This window comes from Coregonus lavaretus, assembly GCF_964263955.1.
Source record: "Coregonus lavaretus genome assembly, chromosome: 31".
NCBI lineage: Eukaryota > Metazoa > Chordata > Actinopteri > Salmoniformes > Salmonidae > Coregonus > Coregonus lavaretus.
The window spans coordinates 12,860,708-12,884,347 of record NC_140018.1 but is presented as its reverse complement, the minus strand read 5'-3'; the positions used below and the strand labels follow the sequence as shown (position 1 = coordinate 12,884,347).

General features: G+C 44.3%; 1 protein-coding gene across 1 annotated transcript; it reads right to left on the bottom strand.

Moving 5' to 3' along the window:
* Positions 1-151: 151 nt before the first annotated feature.
* On the bottom strand, positions 152-22,211 carry mfsd2b (MFSD2 lysolipid transporter B, sphingolipid). Its single transcript, XM_084149067.1, has 15 exons — positions 22,003-22,211; positions 21,126-21,499; positions 14,832-14,957; positions 14,424-14,548; positions 10,925-11,048; positions 8,996-9,074; positions 8,707-8,888; positions 7,165-7,255; positions 6,265-6,386; positions 4,734-4,817; positions 4,485-4,568; positions 3,677-3,786; positions 1,569-1,712; positions 851-1,027; positions 152-515 (listed from the first exon to the last, which is right to left on the bottom strand). The coding sequence occupies exons 2-15, from the start codon at positions 21,210-21,212 to the stop codon at positions 464-466; spliced, it is 1,587 nt and encodes a 528-aa protein (XP_084005193.1). The 5' UTR covers positions 21,213-21,499; positions 22,003-22,211; the 3' UTR covers positions 152-463.
* Between the last annotated feature and the right edge of the window lie 1,429 nt (positions 22,212-23,640).

The following is a 23,640-nucleotide window of genomic DNA, read 5'->3' as shown; positions in this document are numbered from 1 at the left end:
ATTGGTTGGAGAATCCAACCAACTGAGCCATTCCTGTTCAATATCTTGCCCCAAAACCCCACATCACTTTAATTGAAACTTCCTCTACTGTATTTGAAGTTATGAAGTCATGGTTCAGTCCATCTACTAACCAAAGTCAACAGTATTTATTAAGCCCATTTATTGTCATCAAACCATCATAATACTCAGGGACCATTCATAAATACCAGCAATGTCTGGCTAAACACAGCAAATAGAGATATACATTCATTTATATAAATAAGGTTATCTTGTAGGTATATTCAAGATTGCTATACATTACAGGTTCATGTGAAAATACAGAAACAAACTTAAAATGTTTACATGAAAACATAACTATCATTTGATTATTTCTCAGTGTAATATACACTAATGGAAGTCATATTCCAGTTGGGGAACTGGAATCCGCCGCATGTGATACTTCCCCTGTACATTCCATCCCAGGTCATACATTACTCAGATCCTCCAATGTTCTGGAGCTAATGCTGCTTTGTTTCCTGTAGAAGAAAGACAATATTAACTTTTACATTGAAGGTACTGTATGTTGGTATTTGAGCCATTTCAGGCCACTGTAATTTTACTCAACCTAAAGGAATGACAGTGGTGAGAGGCGAGGTGTACTGTACACTTAAAGCACTCAATCTTTGTGATCCAAATACTGTTTGGTAACACTTCACTTAAGCGTGCATATAATAAAGCATTATGATACGCTTATAATGCATTGTAAGACATGTCATAAGCATGTATCCCCTTATTGTCTTATACACTACTTTTACAAGAGCACTGTGACGTTCTAGACACTTCGGACTACAGAGACGTGTGGGTCCCTCACCGTAGCTCCTCCAGACAGAGTTTGTTCCTGAGCCGGACGTCCTCACTGATGGGGTAGAGCAGCAGTATCAACAGGCCTGTTACGATGAAGGCCACTGGGGCGGCGCCTATGAGCAGCTTCAAAGTGTAGGCTACTTGAGCAGGCTGCCTGCATGCCCCCGTGTCATAACCCGCAAACCTGAAGATACCAGTACACACACATATTATACACAGCAAACCTGAAGATACCAGTACACACACATATTATACACAGCAAACCTGAAGATACCAGTACACACACATATTATACACAGCAAACCTGAAGATACCAGTACACACACATATTATACACAGCAAACCTGTAGAGATACATAAAGTGTCATAACCTGCAAACCTGTAGATATGCACACCTGTATCATACCGATAGTTACACACACTCACCAGTTTCATAAATACAATAGACTACAATAGCCTATTAATGCATAGATTAGGCTTGTGTTTATGTGTTTCTCTCTATACATCTCTCTGCTGTGTTATTTAACTGACTTCGTAGCGTCTGACTCACTCCAAGAGAGATGCCAGAAGTGTTGTTAACTTGTTTATGTTTCTCCTGAGGTGGATCAGTGTTTGTGTGTTTGACTAATTCGAGGTAAAGCATGGATACTCCCAAGGATATCCCATTTTCAGTAATGAATGTCTTTAATACTCTTGTGTTTATGTTATCTGTCTGTATGACTCACTCGAGGCAGAGGGTGGACACTCCCAGAGAGATCCCAGCAGCGAACTTGGTGAAGAACACGTAGAAGGAGTAGAAGATGGCCTCATAGCCTTTACAGTAGGGGTTGGCCAGACGGAAGTCATCCACCACATCTGGCAGCATCGACCTGAAACACAACACACACACACACACACACACACACACACACATCAATACTACATCAAAACATCTCCCATCAACAGCTTATAGGCCTACCCCATCATCATGTTATACAACCAACCTCGACTCCGTCTGTCTGATGAGGAGCAGTCTACTTATAGCGCTAGAGGATAAGATGGCTATAATGGTGCTCATAGAGCAAAGTTTAAATGGTCTGGTGAAATGTCTGCTACTACGTGAAAACATGATTAGATGATGATGCTAGCTTTAGCCGAACTGCTCCGACCACAGATAGGGAATCACCAGATAAACAGACAGAAAGACAGACATACACTACATGACCAAAAGTATGTGGACATCTCAAAAATCAGGGGCATTCATATGGAGTTGGTCCCGTCTTTGCTGCTATAACAGCTTCCACTCTTCTGGGAAGGCTTTCCACTAGATGTTGAAACATTGCTGCGGGGACTTGCTTCCATTCAGCCACAAGAGCAGTAGTGAGGTCGGGTACTGATGTTGGGCGATTAGGCCTGGCTCTTAGTCGGCGTTCCAATTCAACCAAAAGGTGTTCGATGGGGTTGAGGTCAGGGCTCTGTTGAGGTCAGGGCTTTGTGCAGGCCAGTCAAGTTCTTCACCGAACTTGACAAACCATTTCTGTATGGACCTCGCTTTGTGCATGGTAGCATTGTCATGCTGAAACAGGAAAGGGCCTTCCCTAAACTGTTGCCACAAAGTTGGAAGCACAGAATCTACTACAATGTCATTGTATGCTGTAGCGTTAAGATTTCCTTTCACTGGAACTAAGGGGCCTAGCCCGAACCATGAAAAACAGCCTCAGACCATTATTCCTCCTCCACCAAACTTTACAGTTGGCACTATGCATTGGGTCAGGTAGCGTTCGCCTGGCATCCGCCAAACCCAGATTCGTCCGACTACCAGATGGTGAAGTGTGATTCATCATTCCAGAGTCCAATGGCGACGAGCTTTACACCACTCCAGCCGACGCTTGGCATTGCGCATGGTGATCTTAGGCTTGTGTGCAGCTGTTCCAGAGGCAGTTTGGAACTCAGTAGTAAGTGTTGCAACCGAGGACAGACGATTTTTACGCGCTACGCGCTTCAGCACTCAGCGGTCCCGTTCTGTGAGCTTGTGTGGTCTACCACTTCGCGCCTGAGCCGTTGTTGCTCCTAGACGTTTCAACTTCACAATAACAGCACATACAGTTGACCGGGGCAGCTCTAGCAGGGCATAAATTTAACGAACTGACTTGTTGGAAAGGTGGCATCCTATGACAGTGCCATGTTGAAAGTCACTAAGCTCTTCAGTAAGGCCATTCTACTGCCAATGTTTGTCTATGGTGATTGCATGGCTCTGTGCTCGATTTTATAAATAGCCTAATTCACTCATTTGAAGGGGTGTCCACATACTTTTGTATATATAGTGTACATACACAGCATAATGACCCCACAGGATAAACCATGTCATTTAGAGAGGGAAGGGAAGTACGGAGGAGGAAGGGAGAGAGTAATAGATAAAGGAGGGAGGAGAGTGGGAGATGGGAGGGTGAAGAGGGAGAAAAACGCGGAGGGAGGGAGATGGGAGGGCAATGTGCTATAAACTACAGTAATAACAGATTGAAAGTGGAGACTGTAACCGCCCCCTGAGGTTTATGACACATCTCATTCATCAACATGACATCATAGCCAGGCGTGACCATATCATGCCACGGGGTGAATGGACAGAGAGAAGTGGAGACTGCTGCTATTACTGGCACTGTTTTGGCTACTCCAAACTACTGCTGCTATTACAGCGATAGACTACTAATTCTACAAGGACTGTGGCTATTTTACCACCCCAAGAATATGTTTAGTATTGCTACTGTAGCTACAACCAGTGGCTAGTGCTAGTGGTACTACAACTACACCACATCCACAGAGGACGTTTGTGGCAGCCCAATTCAATTGGTCTCACCATGGTAGAAGGAGTGATGCAGCCACACTGAGTCCAGAAGAGACAGCCACTACGTAGGCTACAACCAGGTTAGGAATGAACACCAGCATCACTGTGAACGGCATGATCCACTGGACAGAAAGAGAGAGAGAGTAAGAGGAGTGAACACACACACACACACACACACACACATACTGTATACACACGGCATGAGTTAGTTGCACACACATTTGTAGTCAGGGTTGGGTAGGTTACTTTCTAAATGTAATCCATTACAGTTACTAGTTACCGCTCCAAAATTGTAATCTGTTAAGTAACGCAATCTGATTACTTTCCCCTTAAGAGGCTTTAGAAGAAGATTAAAAGGATCCATCAAACGCATTTGGTGTGTCATCACATTTACATTTTCATCATTTAGCAGACGCTCTTATCCAGACTTGTGGTCAGACTCGCTCAGGTGGAACAAACTTAAACTTGCGCCTTTTTTCAATGCTGAATTGAATGTCATTGAGAAAATAGAAAGATGTCATAATGTATTTTTTTCGCAAACATCCTTTCTGAATTTAAAAGTAATCCAAAAAGTAATCATCTAGTTTTTCAAAATAATCTGTAATCTGATTAGAATAATTTTGCTGCTAATTTCACTGATTACAGTTCGTTTTTTTGTAATCAGTTACTCTCCAACCCCATTTGTAATACAGTATTATAAAGCCCTCTGGAGGTCTTTGATCAGACAGTGCATCTCCAGAAGTAATAATATGTTTGTCCACAAGGTGGCACATTCTTATCATCAGTGGAGTATCACTAGCACTCCGTCCCAGACACTTACCGTGATTCCACAGAAGGCTGCCTTCTTCTTGCCGAACCGCTCCAGAAACCACTGCCACAAAGGGATGCTCACTACTGCAGATACCTGGGAAGAGGGATATCATTTTTAAGAATATGCACACTATACTATTGTTTGTGGTTATAAGTATACTCTAATGTCATATAAAACCATGCACTGATGTCAATAGGACATTTGTGTGAAAGTTTAAGTTTCTAGTTACATTGATCTAGGTCTGAAACCAGAACTCACCAGGATGGTCAGCACGATATTCTGGAAGTGGTCTCTCAGGTCCACTGCATACGTACAGAACAGGACAAAGTTGCTTTGCACCAACTGGAAATCAGATCAGATATCGCACACATTCATTCTTCAGAAAGATTCAGCATGTTCAGCACTGTCCTATTCTCTCTGCCCACAGTGCCAAATCACTGTCCTATTCTCTCTGCCCACAGTGCCAAATCACTGTCCTATTCTCTCTGCCCACAGTGCCAAATCACTGTCCTATTCTCTCTGCCCACAGTGCCAAATCACTGTCCTATTCTCTCTGCCCACAGTGCCAAATCACTGTCCTATTCTCTCTGCCCACAGTGCCAAATCACTGGAGAAGCTGCTGACTAACACAAAGTTTCATCCCTGCTATTGAATGATATATAATCATTATATTCTGATGAGCTGACAGTAAGTTATTTAAGAAAAGATTTGTGAGATACAGAAGTTGAGATGTTTGAGGTGGAATCTATCAAAGCTGTACTATAAAGTTCCAACGCCAACCAACCATGTGATCAGAACCATACAGGAAGTGTACCACTGAGAATTCTCATAATGATAACAATAACAAGATATGACATAATAGTAATATGACAATGTGCCGTCTATCTGTCTGTCTTTCATCATCGGATGGATTTGGAGCTGAGAGAGAGATGCTGTCAAGCATTTTTCCTCAAACACACTGAGTGCTCTATTTGTCTTGATCAAATCAACATTGCATGGCAGGCAGGCAGGTTATATCTGGAGCCATTCTGAGGGAGGCAGGGAGGGCCCAATCATAACACAACACCCATTACCATCCCATTGTGAGTGTCATGTCTGAGAAGGGGTGTATCAATGTGCCCGCCAATCATAACACAACACCCATTACCGTCCCACTGTGAGTGTCATGTCTGAGAAGGGGTGTATCAATGCGCCCACCAATCATAACACAACAACCATTACCGTCCCACTGTGAGTGTCATGTCTGAGAAGGGGTGTGTCAATGTGCCCACCAATCATAACACAACACCCATTACCGTCCCACTGTGAGAGTCATGTCTGAGAAGGGGTGTGTCAATGCGCCCACCAATCATAACACAACACCCATTACCGTCCCACTGTGAGTGTCATGTCTGAGAAGGGGTGTGTCAATGCGCCCACCAATCATAACACAACACCCATTACCGTCCCACTGTGAGAGTCATGTCTGAGAAGGGGTGTGTCAATGCGCCCACCAATCATAACACAACACCCATTACCGTCCCACTGTGAGTGTCAGGTCTGAGAAGGGGTGTGTCAATGCGCCCACCAATCATAACACAACACCCATTACCGTCCCACTGTGAGTGTCATGTCTGAGAAGGGGTGTGTCAATGTGCCCACCAATCATAACACAACACCCATTACCGTCCCACTGTGAGTGTCATGTCTGAGAAGGGGTGTGTCAATGTGCCCACCAATCATAACACAACACCCATTACCGTCCCACTGTGAGTGTCATGTCTGAGAAGGTGTGTGTCAATGCGCCCACCTGAATGGCGACGGAGATGAAGAGGAAGGCAGCAGTCAGAGTGAGATAGGGACCGTGTCGCATCACCAGGATGAAGCCCTTGTGGAACGGTATCTGCTTCTCCGTCTTCGAAATGTACGGATCTGTGCGAGGAAGAAAAGGAACAAGATCTGAAAGTGTCAAAAGAGACAGTTTTTTCGGTTTCCGTCTTTTATCCCACTCTAAAAAATAGCTCAATCTAGCCAAGAAAGCACCAAGCATTCTCCAATGAGAGAATAAAGCATGAGTGAGACACGTATGGGAGATTTCTCCTCCAATCTGGCAACCCTGTAGATGCCCCTGCATTGCAGTATTGCTATGCTCTGTCTGTTCCACGGGGGTTATCACCACAGAGAACGAGAACTGACAGGTTCGCTGGTAGTGAGGTCAGCAGTTCACTTACAGCCTCCATGTTAATAATATAATAATATAATATGCCATTTAGCAGACGCTTTTATCCAAAGCGACTTACAGTCATGCGTGCATACATTTTTTTGTGTACGGGTGGTCCCGGGGATCGAACCCACTACCTTGGCGTTACAAGCGCCGTGCTCTACCAGCTGAGCTAAGCTGAGCTAAACACACAATATATATCCTTTTATACTTAATCCTTCATTCTCCTTGTTTTCCTGAGTTGGATAATCATGCATAAGGCTGAAGCTAGCTAAATGGAGCCCAGAAATAGTCCAGTCAGAATAAGGCTCAAAACAAAGTGACGGAGTGCTACTGTGCTTACTGGTACATTGCAAATGACGTTAGAGTGAAATGTGAGAAGGGAAAGAGAGAGGAGCACACTCACTTGCTGGGAAAGAGTGTGCACAAACACACACACACACACACACAAGCACACGTGAGCACACACACACACACACACACACTCACCGTCTCTCTCTCTGACTCCCAGGAACATGACCACAGTGCAGATGAGAAACACTCCTCCTATCACACCAGCAGCGATCATATACATCTCCTTCTGCAAGTAGAGAAAAAAACAATCATATGGTGTTACTGTACACCTCATTCTGCAAGGAGGATAGAGAGCAACAATATACCATATACACCTTCTTCTGCAAAGGCAAGAAAACAACTATGTAAATGTACCCTTTATTTGTTTATTTGGATCTAAAGTATTAAATTACACTACTCTTCCTGGGGTTCACTACTTTCTTTCTTTGGTTACACAAGGAGGACATCTGAACTGAGCCTTCCTCAATCTCCATCTTGTATCTCCACCCAAATACTTAACTTCAACCCGTATCAAAAAGTTGCATTAGAACATATCAATGTGTTTGTTGACCTGTGATTTTAGGGTAGCACTCCTTATATCGCTCTAGCAGATACCAGATCACACATAATTCACTGTACAGATTAGATGCAAGGATAAACAGGAAAGAATCTCAAGTTAATTCTGATCCTAAAAGCCCAGACAAATGTGGCACCCTCACCCGTGACCACGGAGGAATCCAGTGGTGAAAGTGCTCTGTGTGTTTGTGTGTGTGTGTGAATGAGTGTGTGCTCATCGTGGCTACAGAGGGCCCTGTGTGGTGAAAGGGCCACACCATCGGGATTTACCCAGAATCCTTTGGAATGGCACCACTCGAGCCCCTAAATAGCTGCGGCGTGCCCGAACCCGACACAGAACAGTTTGGGCTGGAGCCCGCTCGTCGTGTTTTATCTACCCAGAAACCACCTCTGCGTTCACAAGATTCACAGCAGGGTCTCAGGGTTGTCTCACTCATGTTTTCATTGACTGTATGTCTACTTCTAGGAAATGAACAACCAGATTAATTAAAATATGTCATGTTCCGGTCTGGGTTTGGCTGGTTCCCTTATCTCAACAAACTGCATGTCGAGTTTGGGGTCTGGGGTTCATTCATGTGTTTTTAAATGTGATAAAAATTGCCTTAATCACACACAGACTGTGGTCGCCCCCTCAGTGTGGGGAGGGGTCTCTTATTTCAGGGAGGGGGATTGATGGCTGATGTCAGGGAGGAACCCCCTTTTGTGGTCAGTGCCAGGGGAGAGGAGGGGAGGGGGCTGGGGCAAAGGCTCAGATTTAACCTGTGGTCTCTTACTACAAACCCAGGATGATAAATAATATATGAAGCCCTCTTTAAGTTGATTCATTTGGTAAGACTAGATCTCACCGCTAGACAGTACGCAAACACAAACTTCACATTCAACATATTCCTTTTAGTTTCAACAATTTACTATTTTCATGCTTGTTGACCTTCAGCTTGTTTTCGGTTGTCTCTTTTAAACTCTGAGGCTTCAAAAAAGGAAATAAAGGAAAAGGAAAAGATGAGTGTGAAAGTGCAGCCCTGAGTTAGTTGAGGACACTACTGTCAGTTACAGTTATTTTCAATATCGAATTGCCATGGTAACACCTCAGGTCTGGCTGTTTGTTGTCGTGGTGACACTTACACCATGTGACAGGAAGTCTTGGGAGTGAACGATTCTCTTGACGATCTCGGCCCCACTGCTGTTGCCTAGGTGACCGGCGGATATGTTGTGCTGGGGGCAGTGTTTCAGGGTGTGTGCGCTCGCCACGATCTGACCCTGGATGGCAGCGCCAACTAGAGTACCCAGCACCTCCAGGGTCATACCTGCAGTATAACATATGTATTATAGTATTAAGTGCTATCAAAACAGAATGACAGGAGAGTGGTTTTATTTGATCAAACAACCTAAGGTCTGTGTAATAGTGACCTACGGTATGCTGTGGCAGAGTCTCTCTCCTTCTGGTCCGTACTGAGGAACATGGTGAGGGCAGAGTAAGGCACATGGAAACACTGCGAAACACAGCAGACACAGAGGACATGATTAGATATGGTTAGATATAGGAAACACTGTAAGAAGTGGCTCAGAGGGTCAAAGTCCATTTGCACCTTTTGTTGATGTTTTAACAATTTTCCACAAAAGACGATGATTCACTGCAACATTGTTAGTAAGCAGCACAGTTTCCATGTCTGTAAACCTCAGCTCTCAAGCTGGCCAGTATATCAGTCAGCAACCCACCGCTTGACCTTCAACCCCAGCCTTTCTTCAATTTATCATTTACACAACAGCTCAGTCAACATTGTGGCAGACCGACCAAGCGAGCGTACGAGCGACTGACAGAGCGACTGACAGAGCAACTGACCGAGCTACTGACCGAGTGACTGACAGAGTGTCCAAAGAGACAACAGAAATAAATGTGGCCATAAAATACTGTCCCGGCCCTTCTCCTTCTCTTCGGCCCAGGGCGGGATGGCGTGAAGGAGGGATGGAGGGAAGGAGGGATGGATGGAATGAGGGATGGAGTGAAGGAGGAATGGAGGGAAGGAGGGATGGAGGGAAGGAGGGATGGAGGGAAGGAAGGAGGGATGGAGGGAAGGAGGGATGGAGGGAAGGAAGGAGGGATGGAGGGAAGGAAGGAGTATTGGAGTGAAGGAAGGATGGAGGGAAGGAAGGAGGGATGGAGTGAAGGAGGGATGGAGGGAAGGAGGGATGGAGGGAAGGAGGGATGGAGTGAAGGAGGGTTGGAGGGAAGGAGGGATGGAGGGAAGGAGGGATGGAGGGAAGGAGGGATGGATGGAAGGAGGGATGGAGTGAAGGAGGGATGGAGTGAAGGAGGGATGGAGGGAAGGAGGGATGGAGGGAAGGAGGGATGGAGGGAAGGAGGGATGGAGGGATGGAGGGATGGAGGGAAGGAGGGATGGAGGGAAGGAGGGATGGAGTGAAGGAGGGATGGAGTGAAGGAGGGAAGGAGGGACGGACGGATGGAGGGAAGGCCAAGCATGTCATTTGTGGGGCCTTGATGGAAAAAAACCATTTATAGAACCCAATTTGACCAGAGCTTTGCTTCACAAAAAATTACTTATCAGCCTTAGTGGTCATCAAATCCTCATTGAATGATTAAACTGGCCGTTGTTTATTTAGAACAACTACTGTATGGCCTTAAAGTTATAGCAGCTGTCCATTCTGTCTCACACACACAAAGACAATGAAGGGAAGTTAAAAGTGGTAACCAGCATTTACCCACCCAGTGGTCTCTGGCAGGGCTGAACCTATACTTATCAAGTAGTTAGAAAGACATGTCATTATAGGCCACCGCAATGTGGCTACCATGGGCAGTGGACAACATGCTCTGTAGCATATGTCAGAGAGGTTAGAGAGAGAGCAGAGGAGAGAGAGCACGAGAGAGAGAGCAGAGAGAGGGGAGAGAGAGAGAAAAAAAAGAGCGAGAGAGAGAAAAAGAGAGAGAGAGAGAGCGAGAGAGAGAGAGAGAGAGAGAGAGAGAGAGAGAGAGAGAGAGAGAGAGAGAGAGAGAGAGAGATAAAGAGAGAGAGAGAGAGAGATATAAAGAGAGAGCAGATGAGAGAGAGTGAGAGAGAAAAAGAGAGAGAGAGAAAGAGAGAGAGAGAGCGCAAGAGAGAGAGAGGGGGTGAAGGGTTTGGAGCTGCACCTTAGTTACTAAAGAAACCTAAATAAACACACGTCTTTGATGTTCATTTTACATTTACATTTTACTCATTTAGCAGACGCTCTTATCCAGAGCGATTTACAGTTAGTGTTCGATATCTGCTATCTGAGGAGGATGTGTAAATGTTTCGTTGTGGGCCAACGTTTATGTAGTACAAGGTATCTGGCTGGTACTTACAGTGATGAGTGTCTGGTAGAGACAGTAGAAGCCCAGGTACCAGATGAATCGTCCGTTGGTGAAGGGAGGAACGAACCACAGGTAGAAGTAGGAGACCACCACAAACGGAGTACAGCCCACCATCCTACAGAGAAAAGAGGGAGGACAGGGTTATTGTTCTTATAGCATATCTTAATGACCATTGTTTGAGCAAGCGTTTCAGTCGAATTTTGTATCTTTTTTATTGTGAAACTCTGGCCTCATTTTGTGTTTGTGCAATAGATAATGACCTGCCAGTTTATCTCAGCAGGCTGGTTTAGACAACTATGTGAACCTGTTATGCCAGTGCCAGTGAACCTGTTAGGCCAGTGATAGATTGATGGTGTACGTGGGTGTTTTGGGAGAGATGGATGGTGTGTTTGTGAATCTGAAGTAATCTGTCCTGGGTTAGTGTGGAGGGGCAGTGGGAAGACTGGAAGATGCACTATGCCACAGGAATGCTAACCCACATGACCATGAGCTTAATTCAGACACACACATGCATCTCAGGGCAGAAGAAATCAAGGATTGTACAGTTTTGAGAATGTGGGGAGCTGTGTTGTCCATGTATAATTCATCCAGATACAACTGGTATAGATCATTGTGGGCTGAGAGCACAGCTGTGTGTTTCACTGTGGAGAGAGATAAAGCTGGAGAGAAAGAAAGCGGAGAGGTTGTGGACAAGAGAATGTACTTTCCTCCAGTCCACAATGACTATCTCATGAAAAAACCACTGAATTATACAAGAATAGTCTCCAATTCTTATCCGCTAAAGCAACAATAAATATTTATTTTTTCCTACAGATCTACACAACCTACTCCACATTTTCGAAGTTAAAGGAAAAGTATAGAATATGTCTTGAATGCGTATGTCTTCACACCCCAGAGTTAATACTTGGTGGAAGCACCTTTGGCAGCCATTACAGCTGTGAATCATTTGAAATAAGATTCTACCAACTTTGCACAACTCTTAGGGCAACATTTATCCATTGTTCTTGTCAATATTGCTAAAGCTCAGTAAATTTGTTTGGGAGTCATTGATAGACAGCAAAATTCAATCCTTGTCTCTGATTTTCAAGTAAATGTAGGTGTTAATGTTCCTGAATGGTCCAGTCTCAGTCCTGACTTAAATCTGCTTGAGAATCAGAGACAAGGTTTGAATATTGCTTTCCTTGAATGACTCCCAACCAAATTTTAAGGCAGCAAAAATGTGAAGACTTTGCAAGTGGTATGTAGACTTTCACTAGGCACTGTATCTTAGGTTCATCTGATAACATCTGTACATCATAGAATTCACATCCTTATCATAAACACTCATGGTCAACAAATGCTCTACAGCTGCAGTGTCAACTAAGTACATAGATAAAGATCTCAATATCAAATCATTTCTGGGTAACAATTAAGTACCTTACTGTGATTGTTTTCAATTAAAATGGTCAAAAAGAAACCAAAATAGCTCATTTGCAAAGAGCAATTTCTCAAGCACAAATTTTACCAGGATGGTCTGAAAATGTGCTGTTGTTGGCAGAGAGGTTTGGAACTCTCTTTCTTATTGGTCTATTAACTAATTTACTGCCTGGTGTTGTCAAAACAGGCTGGAATTTCAGACGGTCTTTTCAATCAACTCTTACACTAAAATGGCATTATCATAATTTTCACAATTTCACAACATTATTCCAACCTCATAGTGTGGAAAGATACAGTATATAAATATATATATATAAAATCACATTTTGGACTGCACTGGGTCTTTAACGCAACCCTATCCTCTATGCACCACCCCCAAATAGCCACAGTGATATTGTTTTGGTGACGACTCCAAAACATTTCCACAATGGACCTGACCTTTCACCTTTGACCTGATAGGACCCAAAGGTGCTTGACCCCATTTTCATCTGCATATTACTAAACCCCGTCCCCTCTGCTCTAGCTCCCCTAACCCCTGACCTGTCCTGCCCTGGCATTCAGTTTAACTAAGAACAGAGAGAAAAGAGAGAAAGAGGGAGAAAGAGGTAGAGCGAGGTAGAGAGTGGTGAGTTCTGGTACAGTCCAGCTCTCCCTGTGACACAGAGGCCTGTCCTTAGTGATTGTTCAGCCACACAAAGAGAGTGACAGGGCTGACAGGGTTGCCTAGCTCTGGGGCTGGGGTTGGGCCTGCTGCTGTTTAGGCTGGTCATGGGAGGGTTGAAAATGCACAGTGACTGAATGGAACATTTAGAATGTTAGAATAGATTGTTAGAATGTTCGATTTTTCTGTAAAATGACTCGCAGGATGGGTATCGGAAAAATCCAATGGGAGTGTTTGACAGTAGAAGTAGGGCAAAACACACATACACAGGCTGAAGCAAGGAGAAGATGTCAGCACAATCACACTCTCAGAGATTGTAAGAGAAATGTCCCAGTTTTATCTAAGCGATCCTCTTTGCTGGCATGTCGGGGCTGAGTCTATCATAACAAACACAGTAGCACCCAGGAGTACCAACCAGGAACGACCATAAACCCCTCAGGACAAACAGATTCTGATCACTTCCTGTCTGTCTGATGATGTCACAGCCCAGGGCCAGGGGACTTCCTGTCTGACAGTTAGAGGGGGTTTCACTCAGTGGTGGAAAAGGTACTCAATTGTCATGAGTAAAAGTAAATATACCTTAAAAGAACATTACTCAAGTAAAAGTGAAAGTCACCCAGTAAAATACTACTTGAGTAAAACCCACAAACAAACACATACACACGTACAGTGGTAATCAAATCAGTAATGCTGTGATCTGGTCTCTCTCCAGCCTGTCAGCTTGTCAGTAATCTATGGCTTGTAAAGCTCATACAGCACTCACTCAGTCACATCAGAATCAGCAGTAAGTACTCGACCAGTAATTACGGTAAGTGAGTCGTGTCACAGCAATGAGTTTACACAGCTTTGAGCTGACACACACCCACACACACACACACACACACACACACACTTTAGAGCTGACACCTAGGGTTACGGTAGAGTTTGATGTGGTGCCTAAAAGGGTACTTTGGCTGTCCCCATAGGAGAACCCTTTGAAGAACCCTTTTTGGTTCCAGGTAGAACCCTTCTTGTTTCCATGTAGGATGCTTTCCACATAGGGTTCTACATGGAACCCAAAGGGGTTCTACCTGGAACCAAAAAGGGTTCTCCTATGGGGACAGCCGATTAACTCTTTTGGAACCCTTTTTCTAAGAGTGTGCAGGTATACAGGGATACTGCTGTGGTTTATTTTAGTATTTTTATATTTTACCAGGTAAGTTGACTGAGAACACATTTTCATTTACAAATGAAGAGAAAAGCTTTAGTGTAATCCAATAGCATTCACAGGTAGCATTTCTCATACAAACACTAAGATTTGTGGTCCTATGGAGCCGCAGTGTCTGTCTGCTGTTTTTTACCCTTCAAATCGGAAACTTCAAACTTGGGAAACCAGGTGTGTGCACTCTATGCAATCGGTGTGTATGGCCTCACCAGGGCATGAGTCTGCCTATCCTGGTCCACTTGCTCTTGGTGATGAAGAAGCCGACAACAGGGTCGGTCACGGCTCCCCACGCCTTCCCTATGAACAGAACCATGGAGGCCTGGAACGGGTTGATCTGAGGAGGAGAGAACAGAGGGATGGAGTTAGAAGACACAGAGGGAGGGAAAGCGAGAGAGAGACAGAGAGAGAGAGAGAGAGAGAGAGAGAGAGAGAGAGAGAGAGAGAGGAGAGAGAGAGAGAGAGAGAGAGAGAGAGAGAGAGAGAGAGAGAGAGAGAGAGAGAGAGAGAGAGAGAGAGAGAGAGAGAAATAGACAGAGAGAGGGAGAGAGAGAGAGGAAGAGGAAGAGGAAGAGGAATAGAATGTGAGAAGAACACACACAAACACACAGACGTATTACCTGGGCGACATCCAGCAGGTAGATCTGCAGGAAGAATGCTGTAGCGCTGCCGGCCACCTGATTGGGTGCTCCTCCAATGGCGAAGCACAGCTTACTGCAGACAGACAGCCTCTGGTCCAGCACAGTCTATGGATGGGCAGAAAAACAACAAAAAACATCAGAGAGGGTTACAGGTTTCATTAAGTGCATTATCTGAAAAATAGGCAAATAAATGATCTGCAAAGCCTACAGTTGACTGCTGTGCCTTTCTTTACCGTGGAAAGACAAGAATTCTGTTTGTTAGCCATGGATATGTCAAATCTTAGGCGGAAGCTATCTTCTTGTGGATAAGGAATACAGTTGTAGCAGAAGAATGAGTCTGTGACAGCAGGACCCTGGCATTATGATTTACAAAATACTTCAGAACCACAGAACTGGAGATAGAACTCTATCTTTAGAATTATATTATATTGTTGTCCATTGTGATGTCGGAGCGAGTGAATCACACAGCGCCATTCAGATGACAGTCGATACAGATGTGTGACCTCATGTCATAGGCCACCACAACTAATTTCCTTGCAGTAAACATAGTGGACGACATCTGGTTTCTCATATGAGATCTATCTAGGCCTACTCCCCCACCACTATTCTCCATCTATATCTCCCTCTCCCCCAATCATCAATCTCCCCTAATTTATCTCCCCTCCCCTCAGATAGTATTTAATATTCCCCTGTGGTGTAGGTCCCAGTTGATGTGAGGGATACAGGATCAGACAGAACACTCCTCCCTGCTGTTTAGACTGTGGTGATGTCAGGAGACACTGGGGCACACAGCACAGCATGTTCCCCTTACAGACAGATCCACAGGACACCACAGAGACAGACAGGGTGCCGGGAGAGGGTTTCCGCTGCTATAGAGGTATAACGCCCACTGCTAAAAACGTGTGCACGCATGTGTGTTCAAGTCTGGTCCGTGCTATCTGGGATCCTTGGGACGTCCCTATCCCATTGAAGTTGACATATACAATGGTTAAGGTAATGGTTAAGGTTAGAGTTAGGGAAGGGTTATGGTTATGGTTAGGGTTATATGTTATGGGTAAGGGGAGGGGGAGGGGTTAAGGTTAAGGTTAGGGTTAGGGTTTAGGGTAATAACGTCCCAAGGATCCCGTCCTCACACATGAAACAGCAGACAAGCTGCCAGCCTCCTGGAAAGCCCAATATTTACGACTGTATTATGAACTGTTCAGAGACAGACATGGAAACACACACACTGCACGGACCAAAACACAGCAGCGTCTGATTAAACGTCTAACCTCCTCTCTCCTTCTCTCTCTTTCTGTTTATACATCTCTCTACTTTCTTTTTTCTCTTTCTTCATCTCTCTCCACCATCTCTCTCTCTCTCTACTAACCTTTGTTGTTTCCATACAGTACGGTCGTGGCCGGGTTACCCCACCCCCTACAGCTATAGGCCTTTCAGGCGTTATGAAAGAAAGAAATCACCAAAACAGCCACCGACCAACCACAGACCAAAGCCCTTCAAAACACACTGTCATTATCTGTCTGACTATATTTTATTTTCCTATTTCTTCTTCTCATGAAAACATTGATGGTTTCCAGAATGACAATTACCAGGAGGGAGCTGTGTAATTATTTAAACACAGCAAGACAAGCGGGTCAGGAGTAAGTAAAGAGTAGCATGTGGATCAACTTCGAAAGTCTTGGTCTGGCCTATGGTGGTCTAGCGGTCTAGGCTCTGCCTCCGGATCACATATACCACTGCAGCATGGGTTCTAATCTCGCTCACTGCTATTTCAGCACTCTCTATCTATCTTTCCCACTGTCGCTCCTCTATCCAATAAAAGATGTACCTTAAAAAAAACTATTGGACTCTCCTTCAAAACTTTCAGTATATACTCCACTCTCATCTCCTCACTCCAATTAGCTTTGAATGGGGAGATAAGACAAGTCTTTGGTGTCGAGAGAGAGAATGCTGGTTAACTGATGTTGGGTAAAAATACTCTGTCTATACACACGGTCTGTGCCAGATCAGTGTTTTCTTGGTTCAACATCAAGTGCATCTATTACTTTTTACCCTCATCTGCACTCCAGCTAGGAATGTAGTTGGGCTTGACGTCACTGTTTGTATCCCCACAACAAATTCCACATTGAGGGGGTAAACCCAGACAAAAGAGAGATCATATCATTTTAATATCTCAGTATGTAGGCTCTCTCTTTGTTCAAGGAGGTTAAATAGTCCACCGGTCATCAAACAATTCTTTTTTTTCTCAATTTTATACCAGATAGTCAGGACCTGATAGCATTCATTAGTGGTGCTTGCCTAGCTCTACCTATACACACATAAACAGAGAGATTGAGAGAGAGAGAGAGAGAGAGAGAGAGAGAGAAAAGAGAGAGAGAGAGAGAGAGAGAGAGAGAGAGAGAGAGAGAGAGAGAGAGAGAGAGAGAGAGAGAGAGAGAGAGAGAGAGAGAGAGAGAGGAGAGAGAGAGAGAATCTGACTACAGTGTGACTACAGTGTGTTTTACTGAGGTCTTATCACTGCAGATGTAAACAGGATATCCCTCCCCTGTCTGGACACACGTTATCTAGCTTCCTATAACTGCAGACACATCCACACAAACAGCACCTCAGAGAGAACAGACCCTCAGCAAACTGTGGCCCTGGGAAAATGGGGCTAATTTACAAAGTTAATGACTTTGTTAATGATGATCAAGTGGGGGGGGGGGTATAACAATTCCAGTGGGTCAGAAGTTTACATACACTAAGTTGACGGTGCCTTTAAACAGCTTGGAAATTTTCAGAAAATTATGTCATGGCTTTAGAAGCTTCTGATAGGCTAATTGACATCATTTCAGTCAGTTGGAGGTGTACCTGTGGATGTATTTCAAGGCCTACCTTCAAACTCAGTGCCTCTTTGCTTGACATCAAGGGAAAATCAAAAGAAATCAGCCAAGACCTCAGAAAACAAATGGTAAACCTCCACAAGTCTGGTTCATCCTTGGGAGCAATTTCCAAATGCCTGAAGGTACCACGTTCATCTGTACAAACAATATTATGCAAGTATAAACACCATGGGACAACGCAGCTGTCATACCGCTCAGGAAGGAACGTACTTTGGTGCGAAAAGTGCAAATCAATCCCAGAACAACAGCAAATGACCTTGTGAAGATGCTGCAGGAAACAGGTACAAAAGTATCTATATCCACAGTAAAACGAGTCCTATATCGACATAACCTGAAAGGCCGCTCAGCAAGGAAGAAGCCACTGCTCCAAAACCGCCATAAAAAAGCCAGACTACGGTTTGCAACTGCACATGGGGACAAAGATCGTACTTTTTGGAGAAATGTCCTCTGGTCTGATGAAACAAAAATAGAACTGTTTGGCCATAATGGAAAAAGGGGGCGGCTTGCAAGCCGAAGAACACCATCCCAACCGTGAAGCACGGGGTGGCAGCATCATGCTGTGGGGGTGCTTTGCTGCAGGAGGGACTGGTGCACTTCACAAAATAGATTGCATCATGAGGAAGGAAAATTATGTGGATATACTGAAGCAACATCTCAAGACATCAGTCAGGAAGTTAAAGCTTGGTCGCAAATGGGTCTTCCAAATGGACAATGACCCCAAGCATACTTCCAAAGTTGTGGCAAAATGGCTTAAGGACAACAAAGTCAAGGTATTGGAGAGGCCATCACAAAGCCCTGACCTCAATCCCATAGAAAATGTGTGGGCAGAACTGAAAAAGCGTGTGCGAGCAAGGAGGCCTACAAACCTGACTCAGTTACACCAGCTCTGTCAGGAGGAATGGGCCAAAATTCACCCAACTTATTGTGGGAAGCTTGTGGAAGGCTACCCGAAACGTTTGTCCAACTTAAGCAATTGAAAGGCAATGCTACCAAATACTAATTCCCCACTGGGAATGTGATGAAATAAATAAAATCTGAAATAAATCATTCTCACTACTATTATTCTGACATTTCACATTCTTAAAATAAAGTGGTGATCCTAACTGACCTAAGACTAGGACTTTTTACTAGGATTAAATGTCAGGAATTGTGAAAAACTGAGTTTAAATGTCTTTGGCTAAGGTGTATGTAAACTTCCGACTTCAACTGTATGTGCCAAGTAGTTTCACATTTACCCTTGAAGTCTCCCATATCTAATACCTAATTTGTTTTGTTGTAACACTCATACTCCTGCTCATAGTCTATTTGGTATTTCTCTGGCGATTCCCTTTTCCTGATTTCTATCCTAACATCTAATTGCTTACACTTCTCCCCCCATCCTGTTCAATTATAGAATTGTCTATAGTTTGGGTTTCCTAAATATGACAAACATTCTGCTGGGCAGTCTGGTGTTTCCCAGCTCCTTAGATTACACATGTTGAGGTTAAACTTAGCACAGTTCTGATAACTGTAGGGATTTGGTACTACCGTTAATTATTTTAAACGAGAAGAAGTACATATTAGACTATTTTCTTTTTTAATTTTTATGTAGTATATTGTGCCCATTTATACCAGTCATTACTTTGCGCCTCCTTCCATTCCCTTCCTTCCGCTTAAACTGAGTTTAAATGTATTTGGCTAAGGTGTATGTAAACTTCTGATTTCAGCTGTATGTTTGATGCATTCCTTCTAAAACTGTTGTCACCATTCCCATCAGACTGAGTGTGTAGCGTACTGTATGTATGCATGTGAAAGATAAAGCTGGTTGGATAAAAAAATTAAGCTTGTGTCCAGCTTTACATAAAGGTTTACTGCCAGTAGAATTTCCTCATACATTTTGATATTATTTCATGGTATTATTTTATTTTATGGTATTATATTACTGACAGATTTCCTGGTGTGTGTGTGTATTAGGATGGAACCAGAGTGTGATGCTCTGGCCTCTGTGATGCCAAGGGATGCACAGAGTTGGCATACAGACTTTCCCAAGGATTACAACATATAAGATACTTATTTCTGATCATTCCGAGAGCACTTGAACACAATAATCATAGCGAGGCCAAACAAGTCCATCTCCTCTCCTGCCTGGAGCTGTCAGCTGTGATCGGGTGATAGAACACCAGGAGGCCTGACTGAAGCTATTGGACTCACAGTGACAGGTGACCCATTAGGGGCTTGAGTCTCCTCTGCTGAAGCCTCTGCTTTCGTTGCTTTAGCATGTATAATTCACCCATGCCCCACACATACCACCCGTAAGGGCCATCCTGTACACACACATCCCCTCCACAGACACACAAACACACACACACACACAGAGCTAAAGGTCACACTGCATCCATTCTTTCAGAAAAGCTGTGTGAATATTGCATCGCCTCTCTTCAATGCCTATTCACTGAAATAGGACAGCATTAAACATATTGATGAGTTCTAAAAACTGCCAGCCAACATTGCATTCCCACCAGTGAATAAGGCAGTATGAATCTACACGTAGAGATCAATGTAGTAAGTCAAGTATTTATTGTTGTCTGTATCGATGCATTGGATGTATAATGAAACACAATAGGCTACATCTGCAGGGTAATGTACTCATGGTATAGTAGAATAAAGGTTTGGCTCATCATCTGTCATTGCCTTGCCTTTAAGCGTCACTGGGCATGTGTGCTGGTATACCATCAGTAAGTAAGCATTCCATTTACTCACCCTAGTACACGACTACACACACACACACACACACACACAAACACAACACAACACATTTTTTCACAGGCATGTCTTCTTCTGGCGGTCATGCAGTCAGTATTACTCGTACCTAAAGGCATTCAGGGTGAGCATACAGCAAAGTCATTCATCCAAGACTGGATGTGACAGAGAAAGAGAGAAACTTCCTCTATTTCTGGTCCTAAACTGTAGTATAATCACAATCCAACTGATTTTCAACTTAACTAACTCCTTGCCCTCAGTCTCTCAGATATCCAGTGCTTGACTTGGGCAGGAGCTCACCGGAACTGAGTACTGGCACCTCAACATTTCTACTTCTTGAGTTCCTGCACTTCTTATAGAATATTAGCTCAAAAGTATTGTGGTGTTCCTGAACCTAAATATAAACAGTACCCGCACTCTAAATGAATATCAGCACCTATTTCAGTCAAAGTCTAGAACTGCAGTTATCCAGGCACGGCAGAACAGCGCGACAGAGACCCACAAACCAAAGGAACATTTACATTTACATTTTCGTCATTTAGCAGACGCTCTTATCCAGAGCGACTTACATGAATGTAACTGAGTTGTCAGACAGTCCAGGGGTAAACTAGCCAACTGATTCAAATTAGTAAATAAAAGCAGTGTTACTTACCTGGTGGGGGGGCTTGGAGAAGGCTGACTCTGGGGGCTTGAGGAGCTTGCCTGCTGGGGTATGGGATACCTTCTCTCCCTTCGCCATGGCTGGCTCCAAGTGTCACTCCGAGTGTCTGAGTGTTTGTGTGAATGCGAGTGTATGTGTGTGTCCCTGAGTCTGAAAGTATATGTGTGACTAAGTCTGAGTGTATGTGGTGTGTGTCTGAGTGGGAGTGTGAATGTGTGTGTTTGGGTGTGTCTTTAAGTATGTGTGTGACTCTAGGTGATGGCCGGGGACGAGCTGGTGATCCTGTGTGTGTCGGGAGGACCTGAGGCTACTCAGTTCTGCTGCCACTCACATACTGTCCTGTGCTCAGTGCTCTGGGGTTGGAACTGAGACAGAAAGGGAAGGGCATAGTTAGACAGGCGGTCCCACACACACACACACATACACACACATCCACGCACACACAGACATTCATAATCCTCCCGTTCACACTGGTTCCTCTCAGAGCACTCCCCTATTTCTCACCATGATCTCTATTAATTGTATTATGACATATGTATTTATGTCAGCCAGCAACGCTGCATCACATGAATACATCTAATTCATAAGAGATGCACTGTCTCTCTGTATCATTCCTCAAAGAGGATAAAGAATAAGTGATGCCCCAGATTGGTAGACAATTACATTGAAATATGCTTGCAACTAACATTCCTGTTTATGAGTCTGACTATCTAACTAAACAGACATTCATTCTCACTCTACCATAGCAGTTTTGTCATAAGTGGGCACATCCCCTACAACCTCAAATCTCTATCAATATCTCAATCACATCCCATATAAACAAGAAAAAACACTATAATGAAAAAAGAGAAGACTGTATTGGCTTTACCTGAGTGATGATGGAGAAGAGTAGATTAGAGGAGTTCAGGCAGTCAGTGAATCGCGGGCTCAGAGAGAGAGAGAGAGAGAGAGAGAGAGAGAGAGAGAGAGAGAGAGAGAGAGAGTGAGAGAGAGCGAGAGAGAGAGAGAGAGAGAGAGAGAGAGCGAGAGAGCGAGAGCAAGAGAGAGACAGCTTCCAGCAGCAGATCAGGAGACTGCGGTGTTTGTTGACAGACACTGCCGTTCCACTTCACTCAACACACCTCACAGCGGGACCTGCGCCATTCAGTGGTCAACAGCGGTAACACAGTCACTCCCTGTGATAATAACGTTGTCTTTACAGGCTTATGACATAGAGGTATTGCATATAATGAAACAGAGGTTGTTTGGACATGGTCCTTATTATGGAAAAACGGTTAATTAAGTTCTTAAGATGACCAATAAAAAGCTATGTTCTCAAAGACACCCCTCCTCCTTTTCAGTCTGTATTCATTGCACATGACACTAACATTGCTGTCTAGTGACATTTTTGGGCTTGGCTATCCAGCTATCATAACAGGGTACTTTTCCCACAGTGAAAATCGGTCATATTAAACTATCTTCTTCCTCTTTGCCTACGTGTTATGTGATGCTGGCACCTGACCAAACTCGATTGACACCAAACCCGAGTGACAGTTGGCTGGATCGGTTTCCCATGCAGGCCAGGAGCACTGTGTTCTTGTAGTGGTGATAGGCTAGGAACGTGTAGTATGTTGCCCGTTTGATGGGATGATGGATACCTGGCAGTGACGTAGCCCTAAGGTGCATTATGTGATTCACTGGGACAGGGACAGGTGCTGAGTATCAATGCGTGACTAGAGGGGACCAGCGCCACGGGAGAAAGAGACAAGAGTGCTGCGGGGCTCTCCTGCTACGAGTTTCAAATAACTCATTAACTAAGTCATCATCATACCTTATAGGCACAATGATGCGATTGCGCGCGCACATACACACACGTTTATACAGGTTATAGGTCTACGTCTGGGCACGGTTCATTATCACCTATGATGATTGTGTGTGTGGATGTGTGAATCTCTGTCTGGGTGTGTGCGCAAGTAAGCGGATGTGTGCTGAGGTGCGGAGAATCAGAACACACAGTCCTATAAACATATACCGGTAGGACTATCCCATGCGTTTTAGATTGTTAGAGGTTAATCTCACTCAAGAGTGTTTGTCCGGCGATTCCTTCAGAGCACAAGCAGTCCCACAGAAGACCCTAGTCTTCTCCTCTCCCCTCTCATCCTCTCCGCAAAAATCTCTTCTTTCACAAAAGCGCACCAAGCCTCTAGCCGCAGAGCAGCGTCAATTTACCTGCGTTCTCTTGGAGACGCTTCCAGCTGCCAGGGCACAAAAACCTGAAGCAGAGAACCCAGCCAAACCCTCCAGACTTCTTCACACATTCCAAACATTCGGCTCTGAAAGATATCACCATAGGGAAATCACTCATATGAGCCGCATTACTCCATACATGTTTCAGATAATGCGTGAAGAGGAATGCGCAAATGAAAGGTATATAGGGGCTTAGGTAAAAAGGCCCTTTTGGTAAGAAAAATATGGGACGTAATTCCAGTCGTGCTTAGTGTTATTAAATATGTTGCGGAGAGGAAAT